General features: G+C 38.2%; 4 protein-coding genes across 4 annotated transcripts; 3 read left to right on the forward strand and 1 right to left on the reverse strand.

Moving 5' to 3' along the window:
- Nucleotides 1-44: 44 nt before the first annotated feature.
- On the forward strand, nt 45-4158 carry LOC145914785 (coiled-coil domain-containing protein 186-like). The gene is made up of 2 exons (XM_083002628.1): nt 45-180; nt 398-4158. Exon 2 carries the CDS (start codon nt 440-442, stop codon nt 2927-2929), a length of 2490 nt encoding a protein of 829 aa, XP_082858754.1. The 5' UTR covers nt 45-180; nt 398-439; the 3' UTR covers nt 2930-4158.
- Nucleotides 4159-6679: 2521 nt separating this feature from the next.
- LOC145914784 (alpha-mannosidase 2-like) lies at nt 6680-15419 on the forward strand. The gene is made up of 17 exons (XM_083002627.1): nt 6680-6963; nt 7222-7343; nt 7417-7598; nt 7737-7860; nt 7995-8176; nt 8339-8522; nt 8865-8979; nt 9319-9504; nt 9755-9900; nt 10293-10389; nt 11049-11158; nt 11442-11571; nt 12176-12368; nt 12579-12756; nt 12821-13031; nt 13264-13703; nt 13961-15419. Exons 1-17 carry the CDS (start codon nt 6769-6771, stop codon nt 14589-14591), a joined length of 3426 nt encoding a protein of 1141 aa, XP_082858753.1. The 5' UTR covers nt 6680-6768; the 3' UTR covers nt 14592-15419.
- A 124-nt stretch (nt 15420-15543) lies between these two features.
- On the reverse strand, nt 15544-17603 carry LOC145914030 (placenta-specific gene 8 protein-like). Its single transcript, XM_083001806.1, has 3 exons — nt 17389-17603; nt 16537-16676; nt 15544-16281 (listed from the first exon to the last, which is right to left on the reverse strand). The coding sequence occupies exons 1-3, from the start codon at nt 17573-17575 to the stop codon at nt 16165-16167; spliced, it is 444 nt and encodes a 147-aa protein (XP_082857932.1). The 5' UTR covers nt 17576-17603; the 3' UTR covers nt 15544-16164.
- A 1020-nt stretch (nt 17604-18623) lies between these two features.
- Nucleotides 18624-19761, forward strand: LOC145914129 (uncharacterized protein C11orf98 homolog). The gene is made up of 4 exons (XM_083001910.1): nt 18624-18703; nt 18773-18900; nt 18971-19068; nt 19172-19761. Exons 1-4 carry the CDS (start codon nt 18671-18673, stop codon nt 19246-19248), a joined length of 336 nt encoding a protein of 111 aa, XP_082858036.1. The 5' UTR covers nt 18624-18670; the 3' UTR covers nt 19249-19761.
- Nucleotides 19762-24002: the final 4241 nt, after the last annotated feature.

Genomic DNA, 24002 nt, shown 5'->3' on the forward strand with positions numbered 1-24002 from the left:
AGCTTATTAAGTAAAAATTAATCTACGGGTATAATTTTTCGCTACAGCGAGTTCTCCACTCAGCTGATTGCTGTGGAATTTGTTTGCGTGTGTGTGATGCTAGTGGTGATTGTTATTTAACGATTTCTTCGTCGTGAAAGGATGTAATTTATCTTGACAGAAATGTTAAAATGAATTCAGGTTTGTCGAACGAGTCGATGGCATTTTATAAGTTCACTAGCGTAACTGCTTTTTAAAGCGTATAATGAAATTAAAAACAAAAATATTATTATATGTTGGGCTAAAATCGTATAACATATTTGCAGCAAAACAATCCCCAAATTATGTATTATAGTTCCAAATCTATCTGACTCTACAAAATTGGCAAAACATACATAAAAAGCTTGTTTTGCATTAGGTCTTGTTTGTTGGTGCATAGACATGAGTTAAGTGTCTAAATATGGCAGAAGAGGAAACAGTGGGATGTGCAAACCCAATGAATGTTTCAGTGGATACTGACCTATCTACAGAAGACATTGATTTAAATGAGACAAATGATGTAGCACTGATGAACGGAACAGATGAAATTATTTCTCGTCAGGAACCCGATGATCAACACAAAGATGATTTGAGTGACTGCACTGTTTCTTCAGCAGAAGGTGAGCTAGTCACTGAAAAGTATCAAAATGACCAAATGTCAGAAATACAAGATGAGCTTGTTGATATTCATGTAAACATTCAAACTAATGGTAGTGCTGAAAGTGATGTTGAACAGGAGAAAAATGGAGAAATTGACAACAAAAATCCTGATGAGGATGTTGCCATTAATTTATCCCAAGGACAAGCACTGGGTGTGAATGAAGTTGAAGAAAAGAAAGCAAAAATTCAGTCCACTCTTTCTATGCTTTCAAGTCAACTTCAAGAAGAGGAATCATTGACCAAAGCAGCAATCGTTCCAATCGAAACAGGTTTAATCTCAGACCTCAATGATAGGATTTTAAGCCTTGAAAGTGTGCAGAAACGGCTCCAAGCTGAAAATGCAGAATTGAAGCGAAACGTTAAACAAGGTTCTGAAAAATTGAACAATCATGATGTCGCGGCCAAGAGGACTATTGCCTTGTTACAACAGGATCATGACACAAAATATAAAGAAATGACCAAACGTAGCCAGGCTCTGGATAATGACAAGCAAGCTGCCGTGATGAATTATGCCAGAAGAGAAAAAGAGTTGCTCGATCTTCGTCAGAAGAAGGACGCAGCTGAGCAGTTTGCGAGAAATGCTGCCAGGGAGCGGGAGAAAGCCACTGGACAGCTCAAAACACTTAAACTTGATTACAATAAACTCAAATCAAATCTTGACAAAAAAGAGAGTGAAATTGGTGCTACTAAACAGGAAATTGAAAGACTGAAGGAGGAAGTCAACTCTCAGATAATTAAAGCACGCTGGGCTCAAAATAAACTTAAAACAGAAACAGACACTCACAAGGAAACCAGAGAGAAGTGTGAAAAAATGGTGATGGAAATCCAGCAAGCTAAAGAGGAAACTGAACAAATTCGAAAAAACTGTCAAGAAATGATTAAAACTTACCAGGAATCTGAGGAAATAAAATCAAATGCTTTGGACATTGAGCTAAAAGAAAAAGTTCAACTTCTTGAAGAGAAAAAAACACAAGCAGAAGATTTACAGAATATTCTCAAACAAAAGAATGAGGAGCTTAACCTGTTAAAAATCAAGCATAAGGATGTCTTTGAAGAAAACAGGGTCCTCAAATCCAAAGTGGAATGCCTGGAGAACGAACGTCTCCAGAATGGACAAGTGCTTCGAGATTATGAGGAGGTTATGAACAAACAAAAGCTTACAGCATCGGAAATGAGTGAAAAGATCGAAAACTTGCAGAAGCTTGAATGTGACCTGGAACAAAGCCAAGCACAAGTAGCAGAACTTGACTCAGATTTGAGTGAGGCTTGCTTAAAGCGAGACATGGCACTTGAAGATCTTCAAGGAAAAGAACAACGCGAACAAGAGTTACTAGAATTTACCAAAAAAGTGAGTTCTAAAAACACTGAACTTGCTGTGCAGGTTGAAGATCTGACATGCCGCCTCCAACAAAATACAAGTTTAAGCGAAAGTTTGTCTTCAGAAGTGAAACAGCTCAAGGACGAACTTGTTGTCTTGACATCTTCAGAAAAAACCTCAAAGACCGAATCCACTAAATTGAGGTCTGAGATGGGCAGTAGGCTTGAAGAAAAGGAAAGGACAATTTGTGAGTTGCTACTGCAAATGGAGGACCTTAAGGATGAGTTAAGGACACAAAAAAGGAAAAATGCTGCTTCTGTAAAAGACCTGACAAGGCAGTTAAATCAGGCAAAGCGTAAAATGGACATTAATGACGCAAACTCAACATCCTCAGGACGAAATAGCAACCACCATAGTACAGACAATGGTAGCTTGGGTAGCAGAACAAGTTCAACAACCTCTTTGGATAAAATATGCCCGTCATCTTCTCCAGACTTACATTGTGCTAACCAAAATCATGCTTATGAGCCCGATGCTGTTCCAGAAACAACGGTGACAGGCTCTGTGTCCTTCGACAGGCAAATGCTCATTGAAAGGATTGTACGTCTGCAGCAAATCCATGCCAAGAAAAATGAAAAAATTGACTTTTTAAATGAGCATGTTCAACAGTTGGTGCAAGAAATGCAGAGGAAGCAGCGCCTGATTCAACATTATATAATGCGAGAAGAGGTTGGATCCCTTGCACCTCCACGATCAACTAACGACCCCCATCGACAAAAAACTGGATTGACTTTGGAGTTGTCGATGGAAATTAATCAAAAAATGCAGTCTGTTCTTGAGGACACCCTTCTAAAGAACATAACCCTCAAAGAAAGCCTTGAAACTCTTGGCAAAGAAGTGCAAAGGTTGTGTTCACAACCAAAGGGTTCGTAGCCATCACTTGTCCTTTAGTTACTTACTATTTTGTGTTATTTATGAGTGTGCTGCTTGCGTAACTTCAAAGATTTTATTTTACTTGTTTTTCTTCACGATACTGTTTATGTGTGTTGCTAAATAGAGGGCTGCTTTGTCCCACAAAACTATTTTTTGCACAACCTATAAATAGTAGATCTTACTAAACAATATTACCCTCCTTTTATATGTACTGAAATCATCCGGTCAACCACATGTTATTCTATCAGAAAACTTTTTATCCACACCGTGGTTTTCTATGCATACAGATGCTTATCCAATTTAGTGGGGTTACTTCACGGACATATGGTGCTGTTACTGTTACAACATTGTCAGTGCACTGTTATGTTATATCTTGATTTTGATTTTGACCATTACTATTACACTTGTTGAACAATATCATTTCAAAAGACTTATATATGAGGTCAGAAAACTATTGCATTCCATATTCCAGTATTCCTTTACGTGCAACTCTTTGCTGTAGGTTATATATGTTAATTTGCTGGTATGTGGTTAACACTCTTAAATTTCCGATGTTTTTTGATTAATTGGCCAATAAAGCAATGTGTGAACACGTCTTGAAGACGATCCAGGCTTTTCACCTATCACCAGATGGTGATTATTTCGCGTATGTCGTCATAATGGTGATTGTTACGTGTTGTGACGGGTTCGTGGCATCGTGTTATTCCATTAATGAAGGTGTATTTTGGGACCAGCGATGCCGTCACAGTCTTGTGTTTGTTTTGTGTTGACCAAGCCCATTATTTCTGACGGCAAGGAACGCCTCTGATTAAAGTATTGGGATTTTGGAGATACTGCTATTATGGCCCACACACAATAACCCGATGGGAAGTTCAGTTATTTTTGCCTTTAAAATTGCCCTGCAAGGCCAAGCGACAACAACAATGTCTATGTATAAGTGTGTGCGACCAAAGTTTGTCAAAAATCCTTCAAGTGAAAGTTCGTGTCCTTGTGTTCGCGTGTTATACCAAAACGGTCAAGATACACTCCAATATTCCCTTTGGGCGGCGCCCGCGTGTGTGTGTGTGTATTGCCAAAGTATTTATGTTCTGCGCATTTTTTCACTACTTGTTGTACATTGACCGGTCGGTCACGTGACGACCGTCTTTTGGTGCTTTCCCTTGTGCGCTGCACTTTGTACACAGGCTCGTGGTAGATTTGTGCAATGTGTGTAGAACAAAGTACTCGCAACTCAGATAAAAATAAAAAGCAAAGACTTTGATTTTGTTTTCTTTCATGTCGGTGAATGAATCTTGCCCACCCCAAGGTTTAGCTATCAGGGCCCTAGGGATGTCCCCTGCCTAATCCGAATATCGACCCCAATTTAAACAATTAACCTTAAACAACAGCGCGTTGGAATGTATGCACGAAAAAGGATTTTAGCACACGAATAGCAACATTAGAATAGAATTGTGTCGCTTTCCATACAGTGGGAGTGATTCTTTTTCGACCTGCATACAAATTTATGGCGTCATTAGCTACTTTAATTCAACAGAATATTAGTCGCAGGTAACTTTTCTGTGTTGTCACATCTCTTTTGGATATAGGTACGCCATTAGCTTCACATATATGTTCAAAATATGTAGTACAGCTGTTCTTCACGCTTAAACAGTCAATATTGAAGTAAACTTGAAAGAAGATGTTGTCAACTGAAGCGATGCCGACTACTTTGAATGTTACAACACGGAATCTAACTGGAAAACCCCATATGGCTTAGGGACGGTTTTCCCCGCTAAACTTGGTATGCGTTGCTGACACGTTACAAAGCCGTGAAATATGGAATTTGTGGAAACTGCCACATGAACACAAGACTGACCCGCAGCTTGTGTATAGTCCGGATATTTTCTGCGTTAGTATACCCCGAGTTTGGACAGCAGGTAAAAAGTGAATATTTAATGACGTCATAAATTTGATTTTGACCCCAAAATTACACGCAACCCTTATGTTTTCGCATCCTTCACATATTCAATGAGACAGTCCGAAAATATAGCCCACCAACGTGTCGAAGCGCAAGAAAAGTGATAAATGTTTAATAGTTATCAACATGACTGGCATTAGGTTTACAGCCAAGGCATTGTAGTCGAACTGGATCAGCCACTTTTTCCTGACAAGTCGGAACGAGCTTGTGGATTGAATTTGGGAACCATTTTCCATTCTGTTGAAAGTGGCCCTGACGATTTCCACCTTATTTCAAATATATCCACTATCTAAGAAACTTACGTTTCAGGCTGAAATCTGTCAGTCTTGTTGAATTAGACAAATATATTTCGCTTTGTAAAAAGCATCATCAGTGTCTACAAAAAATCAATGCAAGAATTAGGTCGGAACGAGATCTAAAAAATCAAGCTCCTGCTGTGGTTTGAACTCACGACCCTGGGCTAATTAGGCTCGACGCTCTACCAACTGAGCTAGAGGAGCTAAGCGGTTTCACGGGGAATATTCTAATAGTTGTGTCCGCCAAGTAAAAGGACCAGCGCAGTGGGGCGATCCTGCCTGTCATGTGATTGCATTAAACATTACTGCGTAGTTTATAACATTGTTGTTTTTTACTTTTCCAGGGTAACCTATATAAATATTTGCGTGGGAATCAGGGTTAAAAGTGAAAACTAATTTTTATCGGAACGGTTGAATTTACAGGAAAAAGCAAACCATTGTGTATTAGCGCAGGGTTTCCCAAACTTTTTGGGCCGCGAACCCCATTTCGTGAACCTGTATTTTTCTCGGACCCTCTGTCTTACGTCACATTTCACATCATTTTGCAACGTATAAATCTGCGTTGAAAATGCTACAAACAATATCAACAATAACTATATCAAAATAGCGATAAGTGTGAATTCTTTAGACGCGTAGTAAAAGAAAAAAAAGAAAGGAAAAATATTTCAACTACTTTGAAATCGTAAGATACAAGGATATAGTGTAAGAACCATTCAAAAGTAGAGTAATTGTACAATGAACGTATTGTGAAGCTTACGAAACCAATCCAGTCATAAATTACTGCAGTGATTACTGCTTACGCACTCTATAAAACGTACTAATTGTTTTTTGAGGTATCATTTTACGGACCCCCTTGCAGTCGTTAACGACCCCTAGGGGTCCGCGGACCCCTGCATTAGCATACTAAGTGAAATTTTCCGGCAAGTGAATAAATTAACAGAGTTGAAGTTCCGGCTTACTTTTAGCACTGACAGAAACATAACTGACGGTTTTATCATGAAAACAAAGACCCACATGATCTAATTTAGACTAATTTTTCTGTCGCAAATATTTCGACTGTTTCTTCAACCATTCACTTGTTTCGCTTAAATCGGGTATGGACAAATTGAAACTATTTAATGAGGAATTGGCACGCGGAAAAAAAAACTCGCAGTGATTTTAGTTCCATGCTACATCGGTGTATTTATGGCATGTGTACTTGGAACCTTTTGCATTTAAATTAAAGAAGTTTTTCATGACAATAGTAATTGTAACCTTTAACACTGTACAGCACAAAGTATTTAAAAATATCGTTACCGACGTTCTAAACCGCTGAAAGTATGCGGTTGGTTGGTAAACTGAAAGATGTAAAACCCCCGAATCACCGAAGCGTAACGTGACATGTCATCATGAATTGGATTGTTGGCGATTGTTTGCGAATAAGTTCGATTGTTGCTACGAAAACAGTTAGCTATTTTTGGTTTTATTATCTTTTGAGATATTTTTTGTTTGAAGTTGAATTCGCTGTAACCTGCATACAATAGTCTGACAGTGGGCCAGAAAGTGCCGTAATTCTGTGTTTCGTTTGCCAAGAGGTTGATCATAAGATGGTGCTTCGCAAACGCCAACTACTTTTCTTTGGTGCCTGTTTGTTTTTTGGGAGTATTTGGCTGATGATTAGCCAACTTGATTCACCAGCACAACATGAGAGAATGCTGCATAATGAAGACGAGACTGCATTGAAATTGAAGTTAGATATGATGGAGGAAGACCTGGAAAAAAACAAAAAGATGATGACAGAGGTAACATGTGAGCGTACAATTTAGCAGTAATCTGTACAGGAAAAAAGAAACAAATGCATAAATATGCAAACATGTTTGATAGTCCGCACATTATCCGCATTAGCAAAAAATTACTCTGCACAAATTACAAACTTTCCAATATCTGGTATTCCGTCTAATCCCAAGTTTATTCAAAAAAGCGCTTGTTATTCACTGTTTAAACATATGTATTTTTATTATTACCAACCATAACCTCCGTGTGAACGTAATATTGTTCAGCTGGAAATGGAGCTGTCTGAATTTGCGAAAGGAAATGTGCATGTCCCTGGACAAAGGCCAAACGTTGAATCTGCAACTCGCTTTGAAGAACAAAAACCTGTTGTGCAACCAAGTGGACCAAAGTATGCATTTACTTGTTGTCATTTATACATAATTTGTGTGTTGGACATTGTAATTATTGAAACATATCTGCAGGTTTAATTACAGCGGATCAAGTGATGTATGCTTGAACTTGCCATATGCTGTCGAAACTTCAGATGTCAATATGATAGAAATGTACAAGATGCTTCCCTTCAATGATCAGGACGGTGGTGTTTGGAAACAAGGATTTCCTATTGACACATCAGATGCTGAATGGCAAAATCAAAAGCTTAAAGGTAATGAGTATGCATGTAACCAGCAACTTGGGTATACACTCCTTCGATACAATTTCATTTTTAATTTTTTCTGTAACTCATAGATTTTTTTTCAGGTATTTTCATGTACTAAATGTTGTATTTTATTCGAATTTTCAGTTTTCGTTGTGCCACATTCTCACAATGATCCAGGCTGGCTAAAGACATTGGATAAATATTTTTCTGATCAAACACAACACATTTTGAACACGGTTGTCGACTCTTTAATGGAAGACCCTAAGCGGTATGGCTTTAAACTGACTGATTATTGTAAATTTGAAACTTTTAGGCTTTGTTTAATGGCCCACAAGGATTTGTGTTTGTTCCATAAAATGTAAAGCCAAGACTTGGTGCAAGAAGTTCTTTTTTGATATTTAGGCGGTTCATTTGGGCAGAAATGTCATATTTGTCTATGTGGTGGGACATTGCTACTCCCCAGCGTAAAATGAATGCAAAGAAGTTGGTTGAAAGTGGACAATTGGAAATTGTAACAGGAGGTTGGGTTATGAACGATGAGGCCAACACTCACTACTTTGAGATGATTGATCAAATGATTGAAGGTAAAACAGTTACCCGTTGGTTTTAGCAATAGTAAAAGTTAACACCAATGTAGTCTTTTATTAAATCACCCAAATCTGCATACCCTTACGTCAAAATCACCCAGTATCAAAATTTGACTTTTCAAATTTAAATAAAGCTAAATATTATTGTCCTTAATAAAGGAAACGACTGGTTGTATCGCACCCTTGGTGTTGTGCCAAGAAGTGGTTGGGCGATCGACCCATTTGGCCATTCCCCCACAATGGCTTATATTTTAAAGAAGATGCAGTTTGAAAATATGTTGATACAACGAACTCATTATGAAGTAAAAAAAAAGTTGGCCCAAGAAAAAGCCCTCGAATTCAGGTGAACAGAAATTCATATGCTTTGGTATAATTGGGATTTTTGTTAACTTGTATGTGTTGTTTGAGCAAATTTCTATGTATGTGTGCCTAAGCAAATCATTTAAAAAACTGAAATACTTTACATAAATTAGCATTATTCATGTGCATACATATTGACATTTTAGTTTTTAGCTGTTTGTTAGATCACATTTTTGTAAGCACCTAGTACGTAAATTTATGTTTATTGTAAAATCTATCAGCTACAGTTATTGGTTATGAGCAGCAAGATAGGTTTGTATGGACACTGTTTATTATATACTGTTGCTGTTATGGACAGGTAAACTAAACGCTGTAACATTTGTAGATGGAGACAAAGCTGGGACAAAAATCATAACACAGACATCACTTGTCACATGATGCCATTTTATTCATACGATGTTCCCCACACCTGTGGACCAGATCCAAAAATCTGTTGCCAGGTCTGCTTTTTTGTTGATTGACAACTTGCAGCTCGAAAAATAGGAAGTTGCTGCATTTGTGCTTCTAAAATTTTACTAAATAGAAAGTTCCTGGAAGTTGGTGATGAATTGCCTTGTGCAAAGTCGAACCGGACATCCCTCAAAATTTGGCTTTGTGTATAAATAAATGTATGCACTCACAATTGTGATGCCACCATTGTTAATTATACTAAAATCTATAATAACTATATTTAGTGCAATATGTTATTTTCCAACGTTTGTTATTTAGAAAACCTGCTTCAAACTACTTCAAACTATTTATAGCAAAAAACTTATTTGAAATAATTAACATTTTTGCAGTTTGACTTTGCTCGTCTGCCTGGTTTCAAACTGAACTGTCCATGGCGAGTCCCCCCTGTTGCCATTGACAATGGGAATGTTGAATCTCGTTCCCGCATGCTGTTGGATCAATATAGAAAAAAGTCAAAGATATTTAAAAGCAACACCCTCCTTGTGATATTAGGCGATGACTTTCGTTATACGCAGGTTTGTTAGTTTCCACTGTTATTATTTCTAGAATGTTTGCTATTGTCTGATGCACATGAATCCACTTTTAAACAGACACAATGACCAGTGTCTTCTTTGTAAAAGTTATTGTTATTTGGTTGTTTGTACTGTGGTTCTGTTTCAATGTGATAATTTCATCTGAAATTTGAACAATGAATGACTTAAGGCTTATTGTAGAAATGCATGAATTCAATTGGAAGAAAAACAAATAGGAAAATTTATGTTTCAGAAAGCAGAAGCTGATGCACAATATAACAACTATGCAAAGATATTTTCTTATGTTAATTCCCATCCGGAGTTAGGCGCAGAGTTACAATTCGGAACCTTGACTGAATATTTTGAAGCAATGAAAAGTGAAATTGGTGGTGAACAAAAGTAAGTTATTAGAATCGTTTGTTAACATAAACATAAAAAAACCTTAAGTTTACTGTCATGGTAGATTGTAAACGTGAAACAACTTGGTAATCCAAACCGCACAAAGGTTCTTACAAAAATGTAAAAACACTTTTTACAAAGCATATTAAGCAGACAAATTAAACCAAAAAATTAGAACTTTGAAAAATAGGTTGTTTTTCCGCAGCTGTTCAAATTCATTTATGCCATATTTTATTTATTTCTTCATATCTTGCGCTCTTAATAAACAGGTTTAGATTACATATTAATATTGCCTAAAGTGCATTCAATTTCCCTTTTCCAAAATTCTGTAATATTCATCAAATATTCAGGAGCTGAATAAAAGCGTTCAGCATAATTATTATATTTTTCAGCCTTCCTGCTCTTACTGGAGACTTCTTCACTTATGCCGACAGGGAAGATCACTACTGGAGCGGTTACTACACATCCAGGCCTTTCCATAAAATGCAGGTCAGTATTACCTTTTTCCAAAATTTCTATCATTTGTGGTCAGTTTTCGCCTCTAGACGTTATTGGCATGTACGCCCCAAGGCTCACAAACACTTGGCGTTTTCTTTCAATTTTAAGCTTGTGGCCAGCGATCTATTTGTGACGTCATAAACAACTTAGGCGTGACTCGTAACGCATCGGTTAACGCGTTTACCGGTTTGACATCTATCCTTTTGTCGAAATTAAGGTTTAAATTTAGCCTTTGAAATTCTGTGGGCTGGTATAGTGACATTCAGTATAGTGGCCCATTAGCGTTGTTAAAAAATGTCAATGCTTTAAATTCACTCGATAGAGTCTTCTTTATGATATAGAGTTGTTACGTATATCGAGCATTACAATTCCGGCACAAGAAGTGGTTTGTTGTACTTAACAATATCTTAGTGGTTTGGCCCATGTCAACATTCTTGGTACAGTCTTTTTCGGAAATATGTAACCGTATTATAAATTTTGTTTTGTGGTCATGTTACTCTGGGTAAAAACTGTTGAATTGTAGGCACAGTACGGACATAGAAGTACAAAAAGTTCTGCGCAAATTACAATGGTGCATTAACTTCAGCCTTACAGCAATAATCGACCTGCTTCGTTTTAAAGTTTGTGATAAAACGTTCGTTTCCGCGCAGGATCGTGTCCTCGCCTCCCACCTAAGGGCAGCAGAGATCATATTCTCTCTAGCGCAACCTGTGGCCAAATCATCAGGAATTTGGGAGAAATTTGTGACAAAACTTTACCCGTGAGTTAATGTAGCAAAAATACAGAGTTTTTTTAAAAATTACCGGAATATTTTTAATTATTGCCGGTTTCGTTTTTCGTGTAACTAACAATGAGTTTTGTGTTGCTGAAAAATGGTGGAAAAAAGTTTGGCGGTAATGTTTTTCAACAATGCTTTTTGTAAATCATATACCAAAGACATAATAAGGCTTGAATAAAAAAATGCTAATATCGACGGAAGTAATAGTAACACAGCAGAAATATTGCAAAAAAACAACATGTAAAAAACGTTTTTCTGTTAACAGGCTGCTGACGCAAGCGCGTCGTAACTTGGGCTTATTTCAACACCACGACGGCATCACTGGGACTGCCAAAGATTTCGTGGTGGTCGATTACGGGATGAGGTTGATGAGGAGTCTGATGGATTGCAAGCAGGTGAACCACGGTTGCTCGTTGTCATGGCAACCTTATACCGTCAGCCGGTGTAGCTCGGTCCCAAATTTATGTGACTTGGGGCAAGGGGCCTAACCACGGCCCGCAAGGCAATTGTTACCGGCCTGCTATGCGTAGTTAACAGAAAAAAAAATCTGTTTGGCCTTAATTCGGGGATGCCACATGCTTTATGCATGCAACATCGAAATTGCAATCCTGCGAAAGAAATTGGCACTTATAATTTATCACACATCTGTTTATCTGTCATACCATAGAAACCGTTCTGTAAAATGGTATAACGTCGACCGTGCAGAAAAATTTGAGGGACCCATTTCTCATCATTTATTACGTGAAATTATTGCAGAACCATTTCCAAAAATCAGTGCACACAAGGTCGTTTATGTTATATGACGCATCCATCACTGCATGAAATAAACGACGGTTTGTCTCAATTTTTCGACATAACCCTACAACACTGGGTATTATTTCACGGGAAGATACGACGCATTTATTCGCGTTAAAGTGTAACGTGACGTCATAAAGACCAGTGCGTGGAATAGAGCATTGCGCTCAAAGGATATAATTTTATAATTAATTTTTTTGGCAGGTTATCTCAAAAAGTGCCGAAATTCTGCTGCTCCGTGATCTCTCAAACTTCGACGATGGCTCGAACGTTTTCCATTACGATGAGGTTTACTCCCAACAAAACTCACCTCCCACACCCAGCGTGATAAATGTACCAGAGGCAGGCGAACACACACCAGTGGTGATTTACAACTCGATGAATTACGAACGATCAGGTATTTCCACACAAGAAAATTATGGACCGATTTGAAGTAATTTTAGTGGGAATTGCTCAAAAAATTACAGATATCGGTCTGTATTACTTGGGGTTGTCAACGTAACGTATGTCTTGGTGTCCCATAATTGTCCCAAATAGAATGACGGACGATCACATGGACCCAATTTTTTTGCATGAAAAAAAATAACGCTTTAATTTTATTTCGAAGGTGTCATCAGGTTATACGTCTCTTCGCCTGACGTGGAGGTGACGTCATCTAGTGGTGACGTCATACACGCCCAAACAAGCGTCGTTTGGACGGATGGCATCTCGACGGCCTCTGATAAATTCGAACTTTACTTCAGGGCTGTTGTGCCTGCCCTTGGGCTTGCTACATACCATATAAGGTAAAGGTATTGTGACGTCGGTCGTGACGTATATTTCTAAACCGGAAGCTTTCCTTTCCCTCAGAGCTGTTAGTAGTTCATCCCACACCACACCTTCTAAACTGCGAATTTTCAACCAATCGCCATTGAGCGCTGAGTCACGTGGAGTTTTTACCATTGAAGCGGGACAAGGGGAAGTTATTCTTCTGGACAATGGTCACCTCGTAGCCACTGTGTCGTCACAGAATGGTTATCTACAGTCGATCACAAACCAAGCAGATGGCTCCGTTACCAAGGCGAGTTTTGTGTGGAAATGATAACGCGTGACGTCACTGCTCCTCCAGACGAGTCACAAAAGCTGTATCCGAGTTTTTGTAACCAAAGACCATAATTTATTTCCTACTTTCCGATCCTTGAAACTAGGCACATATACTGATTGTATTGAATCGTGTAATTTACAGATTTTCGTCTAACTTTTAACAAAAACGTTTTCGACCTTTGATATTAACTTGCGTTTTGTCTCTGCAGACCTCGCTTGACTTCATTAAGTACGTATCTCGGATGTCCAAAGACAAATCTGGCGCTTATCTCTTCCTACCAGCCGGAGATGCCACGCCCCACGTACCTGTCGGCCACCGCCCACTTATACGTCACATAAGCGGACCAATCACGAACGAGGTTCAGGTCCTGCTGCCCAACCTCGTCCACAGACTGAGCGTATACAGTGGTGATGGGTCAAACGCCCAACATCTCGGTGTACACGTCATTAATAATGTTGACGTCAGAAGCGGTTACGACAACAAGGAGATAGCTATGCGTGTGACGTCAGATATTACGTCAGGGACGAGATTCTACACGGATTTGAATGGGTTTCAGACTCAGTCGAGAACAACTTACGATAAATTGCCGAAACAAGCGAACTTTTATCCAATGCCAGCCATGGCTTTCATCCAGGATGAGAAGAAAAGGTGAGGACGTAGTTTTGGAAATCGTTGTGATTTAGACTTGTTTTGTTCACTAATTATACAAAAGCCGTCGTCAATGTTGAAATGTCATGTCTTTTTTCCTAATTATTTTAAGAATAATCTACAACAGTGTTATACAAATACTGATTGCATAACTGCCTTTTAAAAAGGTGCCTCCCGTGCAACCAATTTATTCTACAGCTTTATTGACAAAACCACCTCTGATGATAGCATTAACATATATTACTGCCACCTTGCAGGTTGTCAATTCTCACCGGCCAACCACTAGGTGTCGCATCGTTACGTTCGGGTGAATTGGAAGTAATCATGGATCGCCGATTGATGCAAGATGATAACCGTGGACTTGGTCAGGGCGTAAAGGACAATGTTCCAACTCCGGAATCTTTTGTGATTATGGTCGAACAATGGAAAAGTGACTTCACAAAGAGCGACGCGACGCTCAGTTATCCGTCGTTGGCCGCTCATATGTTGTCATGGCAACTCTTGCACCCGGTTCGTTCCATGATTCCGGTGGAAGGCGCTGGGACGTCATTGCGCCCAAGTCACGTGCCACAGACATCATTCCCCTGTGACGTGTTACTGCTTAACTTGCGAAGCATTCATGACTTCACACGACCTTTGCCCTCCGACGAAACGGCTCTCTTGCTCCACCGTGTGGGCTACGAGTGCGACCTCGATTCAGGAAAATACTTCAACGCGAACTGTTCCCCTCCGAGCGATAGTTACATCACAATGACGTCACTATTTAAGCAAGATAAAGCGTGCGAAACGTCATTATCGCTCATGCATCAGCGCAGAGCGGTCGACGGAGGCGAGAGAATAGATTTACAAACAATGGAAATCAAAGCTTACAAGTTGAATTTGACGTGATAAGACACAACGCGCAGTAGTTTTGCCACCAGGTGTCGCTCCGGGGTGAAGGCTTTCCGTGCTTTGGTTGATCGTGTTTGCTAAACAGTGCGTCGAGCAACTTGCAGCTATAGTTGTGCGCAAATCACCCATTGTACGTGAATCCCGTACATATCATTCCATTACGCTATGAGATTATTGACGTCACTCTATTTTTGCCTTAATGCTTGAGCGATTTTGCGTCGATTTATTCATTTGCTGAATATATAGGACAGTATTTATCATAAGTTATTTTCGCCCTTTTCGTTAAGACACTTTTGCATTCACTAGCAGTCCATGGTTGAGATAAGCGTGAGTTTAGTGTTAACCACAGTAGAACCATTTCTATACATGCTTGAGCCAGTCTTCTGTGTGTCTTTCTACCTTTGTGCTTGTCTATAAGTAGTTATTTCCCGTCTACCTGCAAGTGCATACTAGCAACTGTATACAAAGTTTTTCGTGGCGCAATTCCTTCATTGTCACACAAGCGGTTGATTGTTTGTTTTTGAACTTATTATTCGAAGCCATATTGCAACAAAATACAAGTATGCGATCCTTAAACGGGAAAATGTTCACCTTCTTAGTTTTTTTGCATTAAGTATTTAATTTGGGCCTCCAAACGTTGGCATAAACTGTAACACTGTTCATTATACAGTTTTGATTCTAGTGCACTTTTTTGTGCTTTACGGTTACAAAATAAAAAGGTTATTTATAAGTAAATTAGTTCATAAACTGAAAGCACTTTTTTCTACTTAATACTGACATGGCCCATTGGCCCGCCTGTCAAGTTTTTGATAATTTTTGGCCCGCAAAATTTTGCCAACTCCTCTTTTTCATCTTTATGTGAAATTCACATGGAAAAAGTAGCTATGTTTGGTTACGCTTTGTGGTATAAGGCATCGCCATCCGTATGGGAAATGTAATAGAGTTTAGTTTTGTATGATTTATTTAAAAATGAAAATTGCGATCAGATAGTGAAAATTTCGAATTTGGGTGGTTTAACAATAGTCAGAATCATAGGTATCTGCGTACAATTTGGGGTCATTGAGCAGCAACAAAGCCGACATCTGTTCGATAAATGCTGCGATGTGAAAGTATACAATAGAGAAACAAGTGCCGGTCTCATGATACTAATAATTGGAAACGTTAAATTGAAAGATTGGGACAATCAGTCTGCACAATAACAAAACAAATGTAAAAGCGAGTTCATCTCATACAATGCGAAGTTATGTCAACCATGTGGCAATAATTGACAAATTTATTGACAAATCATTTAGTTCGATAATGGCTCGTCTAATCCAGTACAATGGCAAAGTTTCTTTTCTGGTGAAAATTTCTAATGTCAAGTGTTAGATACAAAAGTCCATAAGTACCGTACATAGGCGACTTAGGCGGTTGGATGAGGTAATTGTAACAGAATCGTGTGATTAAACGCATTACAGATCACTGATTATTCTGTTGGCTTAGTGAAGAGAATTGTACTAAGCAAACGAACTGGCAATGATTAAAATCATTTCTGATAAGTGGTTGGATTGAGAGCACAAATCACGTCTCATCAACACATTCCGCAGCAAGTGTTGGGATACATCTCGGATTTCATGTCTCTGGCGAGTTGGCACTGGGCACACGCACTGCACCAAACGCTCTGGCAAACGTCATCCATCATGGTACCCTGTCGTGTAATATTCAATACTTTAACGTTCAATAGCCAGCTTACAAAACACTTTATTGTTTTTGTTTTTTTACATTTGAAATAGTGAATGACATTATTCCATTGTACGCGCTTTATTAAAAAATATAAACTGGCGTGCGCGTTTGAATCAATGTTGTGCTTTTATACTATTTAATACTGTATTTCTTTAACTTTATAGTAACAAGTATGATCGTAATCAGATAACCTCGACTGACATTTCCCCTAACCCATCACCTCAATTCCGTGTTTCATTCTATACTTAGTCCTCATCGATGCAAGACCAACCGCTCCACAAGCTCCCACGCATCCGTCCTCCTCAAGCTTCTTTGCCAGCGCACAACTTAAACACAACCCGCAGAAGTACGAACAGCAGCCTTAAAATATGTTCAATCTGATTAAATACAAAAAAAACACATATTCCAGCACCTTGGTGAAACCCTGACGTGGTACATAACAACGCTTATTGCTGCACTATGTTTGTCACTGAGATATTTTTGTTGCAGGATTACATCTAGTGATGCACCGAAACAGCAATATTTTTATTCGGCCGAAACCGAATATTCGGCAAAAGTTGCCGAATAAATTCGGCCGAATAAACCGAAACTAATTTTGGTATTCATCTCTTTAAACGCAATAAATTTAAACAAAACATGTGCTAGATTGGATCGAATCTTATCATGCAGCCTTTTTTTGGCACTCGACTGCTGTACAAACTGCCTAAAGTCGATTTTCATTATTTCGGTGACAATAAACAAACAAACCGAAAACAATCGCACTGTTTGAACAATGATTCTAATCTATACTAAACTTTGCGTATCATCGTTGCATGCAGTAAAAAGTTTCGGTTTCGGCCGAAACCGAATAATTATGAAAACCTTAGTTTCGGCCGAATAAATTCGGCAAACCGAACTTTCGGTGCATCCCTAATTACATCCTAACATAGTTGTTTATAACCATGGTGCGTACATTTGTAACATTATGGTTGGTTATATAAATACAGAGAAAATCTTAAGAATCACTGTATCAACAGTTGTTTTCTATATGATTTACATTCTCCAGCAACAAAAATCTTCACTAAATACTTACAAACATGGCAGTCAGCGCAACAGTCACACAAGCCACTGGACCATTGTCTTCCGCCATGCGTTGGTTGCGTCACAATCACGGTTGTCTGTGTGGCATAACCCGCGGAAGTTGGTTGGGTGTTTACGGGCCCATGGTAAACTCCAGGTTGGGGTTGTTCGTCATGCAATCGTGAGTATTTATTAGACATGGTTTACTGGCCTATGACAACCTCAGCAGCAAAACCTGATAAAAAAACAAGTGTTCGCTACACTTTTTACTCTACCAAATCGTTACGTCCTCTTCCAATAGTCTATAAATGGTAAAAGACGAGCCTTGATTCTAGCTAGTAGCTGTCATTCAATTTCCAAACATCTGACAAACTACTCTATCCTTAGCTGCTGAATATCTCCGTTAATATTAACCCACTTACCGCCTTCACTACGCATCAGTACTGTTCCGCAATGCAGCCACACAGGGCAATAATTAACCCGATAAAATGCGAAAGCTCTTTATATAATAGCGCATCCATTGTATCATATCTTTGTAGGCATGGTGCTCACTGGTCAAATGCGTCACTATTATCAACAAGCCGCATATTCAGAGATGCATTTCGTCCTCTTGCCAATTTTCGCCCCGAGATCTTGCCAGTTTCTTGTCATGTTTCGTTTGGCCCTTTTTCCCTTTTTCCGTCATGTGACGATAAAGCGTGATTCACGTGACGTTTGGTCACGGCTTAATGAACATGCATTACCTGCCGAACATACCAGTTGCAAACGAAGTATGTTAAAAATAGTAACAAAATGATACATGACCCTTTGTAGTTTGTCCTAAAAATATGATCTTGGCTGTTGCATTTAAGTATTTGAACATCACTGCACAATACCTTTCATTCACTTCCTATATTATTACATTTTTTATGGTCTTATCATGCAAAATAACATGAAAATTTAATGTTCACACAGTTCTGTTTTTTAATTTTTGAAAGGAACCAAACTATTGAGAAACATCATACTTTTTATGAAGTTTGGAAATATAATTCGATAATTCTGTTGTGGCGGATTAAAAACAGCTTGGCACACGTTGGACAGTTCATGTCAGTAAAACTAAACGTTCGAAAAGTTTGTTTCCAGTTGTATTCAAATCTGAATAAAAATCTACTGTTTGTGAAAAAAACGTGCTAAACGTAGACATCTGAGGTCTATAGTGTGTTTTGTAAAATTGTAATAGCTTAACATGCATCTTTCATTTCTTACCGCAGTTATTACTTGTTGTACTGATTTATTATTGCACTACATAGACAAACATGGTTGCAACCACTATAAATCGACCAAAAAAGGTATAGAGAGCCCTAAGTTAGTGTTGAATTTACTAAAAAAAACAAAGAAAGCTTACACATTACTTTTAGGCCCTCTACAAGAACTTTTTCAAGTTGAAACGTGTACAAAAGCAACGAAGAAAGAAAAATCTTCCAAAAAAAGAAGGTGCCATCCCTGATGCTGAACTGGTTCCTAAAGGAGTGCTCAAAAAACGAATGTAACTACACTTTACCTTCTGAAAATTAAACTTGTCATGTTAAAACAATATTTGTTACAAATTTTGGCAGGACTTCATCAAGAGCTAACATAACCTTGTCAGGAAAGAAAAAGAGAAAGATTATGAAACAACTGCGAAGATTAGAATCGGACAAACTTAAAATGGATGGTAAAATGCTTACAAATATTGAGCTCGATGGTTTTACATTTGCCTTAAAAAATAAGAGTTGTTTCATTGTTTGTTTTGTTTAACCCAAGTTTGTTCCAATTAGTTTCCCAGACCACTTCCACGAAAAGAAAAACAGCAAAATCTAAGAAAACCGGGAATGAAACGATGGACTTGAGTTGAATGGTGGTCGGTTTCTTTCAACACTTTATGAAATTTCACTCCGTGGGAGATCTGGTGGATGGTAAAAGACAGTGGGAAGAAAAACTTCTCCATCTGTGTTTTTGTTTTTTAAGAGAAACTTGCTTTCAAATTTTGTTTTTCTTATTTTTAGTGGCTTTTTTAGTAAGCTGAAATTGTTGAGTAAAATAAAACTGTCTATATTGTGGCTGTTTGTTTGTAATATTCCATATCCAAAATGGGCTTAATATCATTAAAATTATGAATTTGTGTGTATTGGGTTTGTGATTTTTGTCTTGCACTGTGGCTGTTTTTTCTTGCAGGATGATATCATTGAATTCAACTTAATATTATTTTTCTCTGTACAGAACGCATGCTTGCTTTTCATTAATTTTTAGTGAGTTCGTTTATATTTTACCCTTGGGTGAAACAGTTGACGGTGGTAAATGGTCATTTACTAGTTGGGCCTTGGAAACAACGAATTTACCATTGCAATATTTTGCGTTTATGGAAATATTTTTGTTTAGATTTGACTAAAGCAAAACGGATGAGTGTGGCCCATGTTACAGCAGTCTTTGCTGCAGTTGAATATGTGGAAACACACAAAAGATTCGGCGAAAACCGAATACACATTGACGTCAAAATCGCACGCAACATTTGTTTTTTTGTCGTAGCCACGAAGTTCTATTATTCTTATCTTCGGTCTACAGTGAATGGAAAATACTACTACACCCAATCACAAAGTTTTTTCCAAACTTGACCCACATATAAGTATTTGTAAAACAGAAATCTGTGCGAATTTTAATGATTAGGCGTGAACAGGGCCACCTGTTGCTTGTTTATGTTTCATAAAAAACGTATCTGATGCTTGGGTATTACAGAAATCCTGCATTAGTTTACACCGGTCTCTTAAAATGGCCAACATTTACATAAAACGCGTTCACGTTATTTCTTGTAGGATACTTAGAGGCAAACCCCTATTCCCAGCTAAAAATATGCGTAGAAAGCGTTCAACTTTCGTGAACCACTCACTTACAAATTGCCATGACGACGCAAATCAAAAATTCCACGTTATTTACTTCAAAGAGACTAATTCAATTGTTGGCTAACCCCCAAAACTGGAAATATACAAATGTTGCAAAAGTTGGTTTGCTAATAAAATGATCACCAAGTAAACGCTTCATTTGGCAATCTTTGGCCTAACGATAGAAAGTTCAAATATATGTTGCATCGTATTGTTTTCTTATGTTGAACAATTTGAGGATGGAATGCATCATATTTTCTGTGGTGTTATTGCAATAGCATCCAGGATGCAAAACACCGTACCTTTTTTTTAAGTCACGACATTGTGTGCCGCTAGATGTCTCTGCAGAGTCAGGAAAAGCGAAGCTGTGCGGTTGAAAGCGATGGCAGCATAATTTATTTCGCCGTACGACTGAACATGAAATGGAACATTTAGTTGCTCACAAATAACCGTTGCCGTTTAAAATGTGATTTTGTCATATGGAAAAGACGTGCTTGTGGCACAATGCCCTCTTCATGGCATATCAACATGCTTCATAATCAACATGCTGTTTGGGCATTGACAGCATCAATATAATACAAATATATACAAAAATAGAATATAACAAAACCAGTACCATAAGTATATTTGAAAACAACAGTAAAACAAATCATAATGATTTTAATTAAAATATATCCGCTGATCTTTTGTGTTCCAGTAAACGTGGATTTCGCACTATTGCTATGTTAAGTAGGTGTCGGATTAAAAGATATACTATGTTGAAGCGTTCGATTACTTGTAGAATAATCTTCTTTTTCTTATGCAATGCATTTTTCTGTAAAGAGAACGCTTTTAAATCTGGTTACATGTATGTTTGTCTTTATGACATCACAAAGTCAAGCTTCGTGACACCACAGATGCAGCATTTTTTCCGACCAGTCAACAAACTACTACAACTAGCAGACAAACCATGGCTCTGACAAGTAATGAAACATAACAGCCAGCAAACACAACAGTCAGCCTCAAGACAAATCAAACACATCCATTAATTTTGTATTGGGACACGCCATGGGGTGTTCCAGACTATATCCCTGTTGAAGGCAGCACAATGGGAGATTGCATCAACAGCAATGATGGAAATAAGTTGGGCGGATGTGCTCTTTCATTTCACAGTTATGTAAAGAAATCATATTCTGTAGTAGGATTGCCTGTAAGTGGTTCCCACATTCCTGCGTTTTCGCTCTGGTAATGAATTACACCAATGGCGGTACGTTTGTGGATCTACAGGATTCTGTTCCCTTTGTTATACAAGAAGTTTAGAATCGGATCCACACACATACATGCTTTGTTTGTTTCTTTATTATGAGATTCCTTCAATTCGCCGTGTCAGTTCTGGTCTATACCTATACAGACATTTATTATGAGAGTAAGCTCGCGAGTCAGATAATATGGAATTTCGAATTCTTTGTTGACGCTTATCTCTCGTTTAATGTATTTATTAGCTCAACAAGATATCCCGCATTGCATTGAGATGCAGTCATGAATAGTTCTGCTTACTTGACATATAACAATGCAACTTATTTCAAATATCAAGGCTAATTCATCAATCTAAATTGTACAGCACACCTTAATCATGACAGTATGGCACAACCAGTACGATGTTTACCAATCGATGTTAGTTAAACAACATTTATTCTTAGTTTGAACATTTTGAAGAAATAGTCTCTTACCTATAGGCCACAAGCTCTGATAAACTCCTTGTGCACAGCGTATATTATTGCATACATACAGAAATGTTTATAAAAGCATAGGCCAGTCCTAGGAATCAGTTTTTGCAAGAATTTCAGTGCTTTTATCCCAAAACCAACCCAAGTTGTCAGTGGGAGGTCAATGCTTTTTATAAACAAAAACAATATCCTGGTTGGATGGTTTTGTACTAGGCCAGTCCTAGGAATCAGTTATTGCATACACCGATGCTTTTATTGAAGAAATCGCTGCCACTTTGCTGTTTATATTTTCTTAAGAAATGCAGCAAACATCCATCATTGGATGGGTGCATGACTGAATTGAGACAGCAATATCCTCTGCGTTTTCGAAGGAAGTGCGCATTGTTATGATAGAAGGCTCAGAAGGAGGGTTATTTACTAGCTTCGGAATTGTGGTTCGAGGTATAATGTGCTCATACAGGTATGCACTGAAGTTTGTGTTATATGTATGGGTAGGGGTGATATATATAATTAATAAAATGGACATGCAGTTTGCTTTAGATTCAAAGTTGGCATTCGCTGCTAACGGATAATCATAGATTTTCACAAGCAACTGTGTACGACTGAATGTGGTTTTGTCTGCACCTATTTAACTGCACAAGCATACGTATCACACTACTCATTTTAAACCCTTTTAAATCCTGATGGTACCCTATTGAAATCACCAACCAGTTCTCGTACAGTCTATAAGAGATGATCTTGCTCCTCTCAGGGGTTTAAGCACCCTAGGTTAAGGCCTATACAGTCACACATGTTGATGTTTCAGTCCAATTTAAATTCTGCGTTTAATCGTGGCTTTTCCGCTGTGGTAAGTATAGAGGTTGTCAGCCAAAAACAGTTTGTTGAAATACCGACTAATACTGTTGTACACAGCAGGGTAGCACTATTCTTTGCTGTGTGGAGCAAATGGCGCCGCGAAATTAAGATGTTATTAAATAATCTCAACACAGGAAATACAACTGTCCGTGTTCCAAATAATTTAGGATTCTATAATGTGCGTGTTGTTTTCCTATCTACCAACGCTCATCTCAAGTCTCAAAAATAATAGATTAACATACATTAGACACAACCGTTAGTTTTTACGACCTCTCCATTGTGAATCATGTCTTGCGTCCCGGTTTATGAATTGTAAAACAAAGACCACTTGGTGATTTGGACAATGGATTGAGGGACTGTCTTTGACACAGTATTATTTCCGCACAGTAACAGCACAATAATGTCCACTCATCACTGTCATCAGCACAGTTCTGCTCTGCATTCTTTGCGAGTTGGAAAACGTTTTATGGAGTTAGATACATTGAACGACAATTAAGATATGTTTTTACCAATTTTTCGGTATTTTTCCTTGAAGATACGCCAGAACTATACACTGCATTCAACTGGACACTGACGATGGCACATGTTTTGAAATAAAGATATATTTTTGACATAACAACGCTGACAGATTTGTAAGAATAAAAACGCTTCCATGCTTGTTGTATGAGAGACGTAATGTGGAAATCGTTACGTCGAGAGAATGATTCCCATAGAATCGATGGATAGCATTAAACTACACTGCGCTCAATGAATTGACGTCAGTTAACTGATCTGTTTTGGTTCTTAGCATTCATATATTGGCACATGTGTTAAAAACTATATGTGTTTTGAATTGTACAGAAAATATGGCAACGTTAATGCCTGACTAAAAGCATAGAATGTTGCCGCCCCATCAGAAAAGTGTTTAGCGAGCATCCTGAGGAATCAGCAGCAAGCGTATTAAAACAACACGGATTTCCAAGCTAACGTATATTTCCTTTTTTCTATTCTCAGGGAATGTATTTTAAAAAACGAAAAGCGGGCATTCTTGTAGCTGTACTTGCAATGATACGGGTATTCATGTTCCTCTATATATCACCACAAAAAGCCCTCATTTTATACTGGGACGCGCCATGGGGTATCCCAGACTACACCCCTGCTGAAGGAAGCACAATGGGAGATTGCATCAACAG

Source organism: Ascidia mentula, chromosome 9 (assembly GCF_947561715.1).
Source record: "Ascidia mentula chromosome 9, kaAscMent1.1, whole genome shotgun sequence".
NCBI lineage: Eukaryota > Metazoa > Chordata > Ascidiacea > Phlebobranchia > Ascidiidae > Ascidia > Ascidia mentula.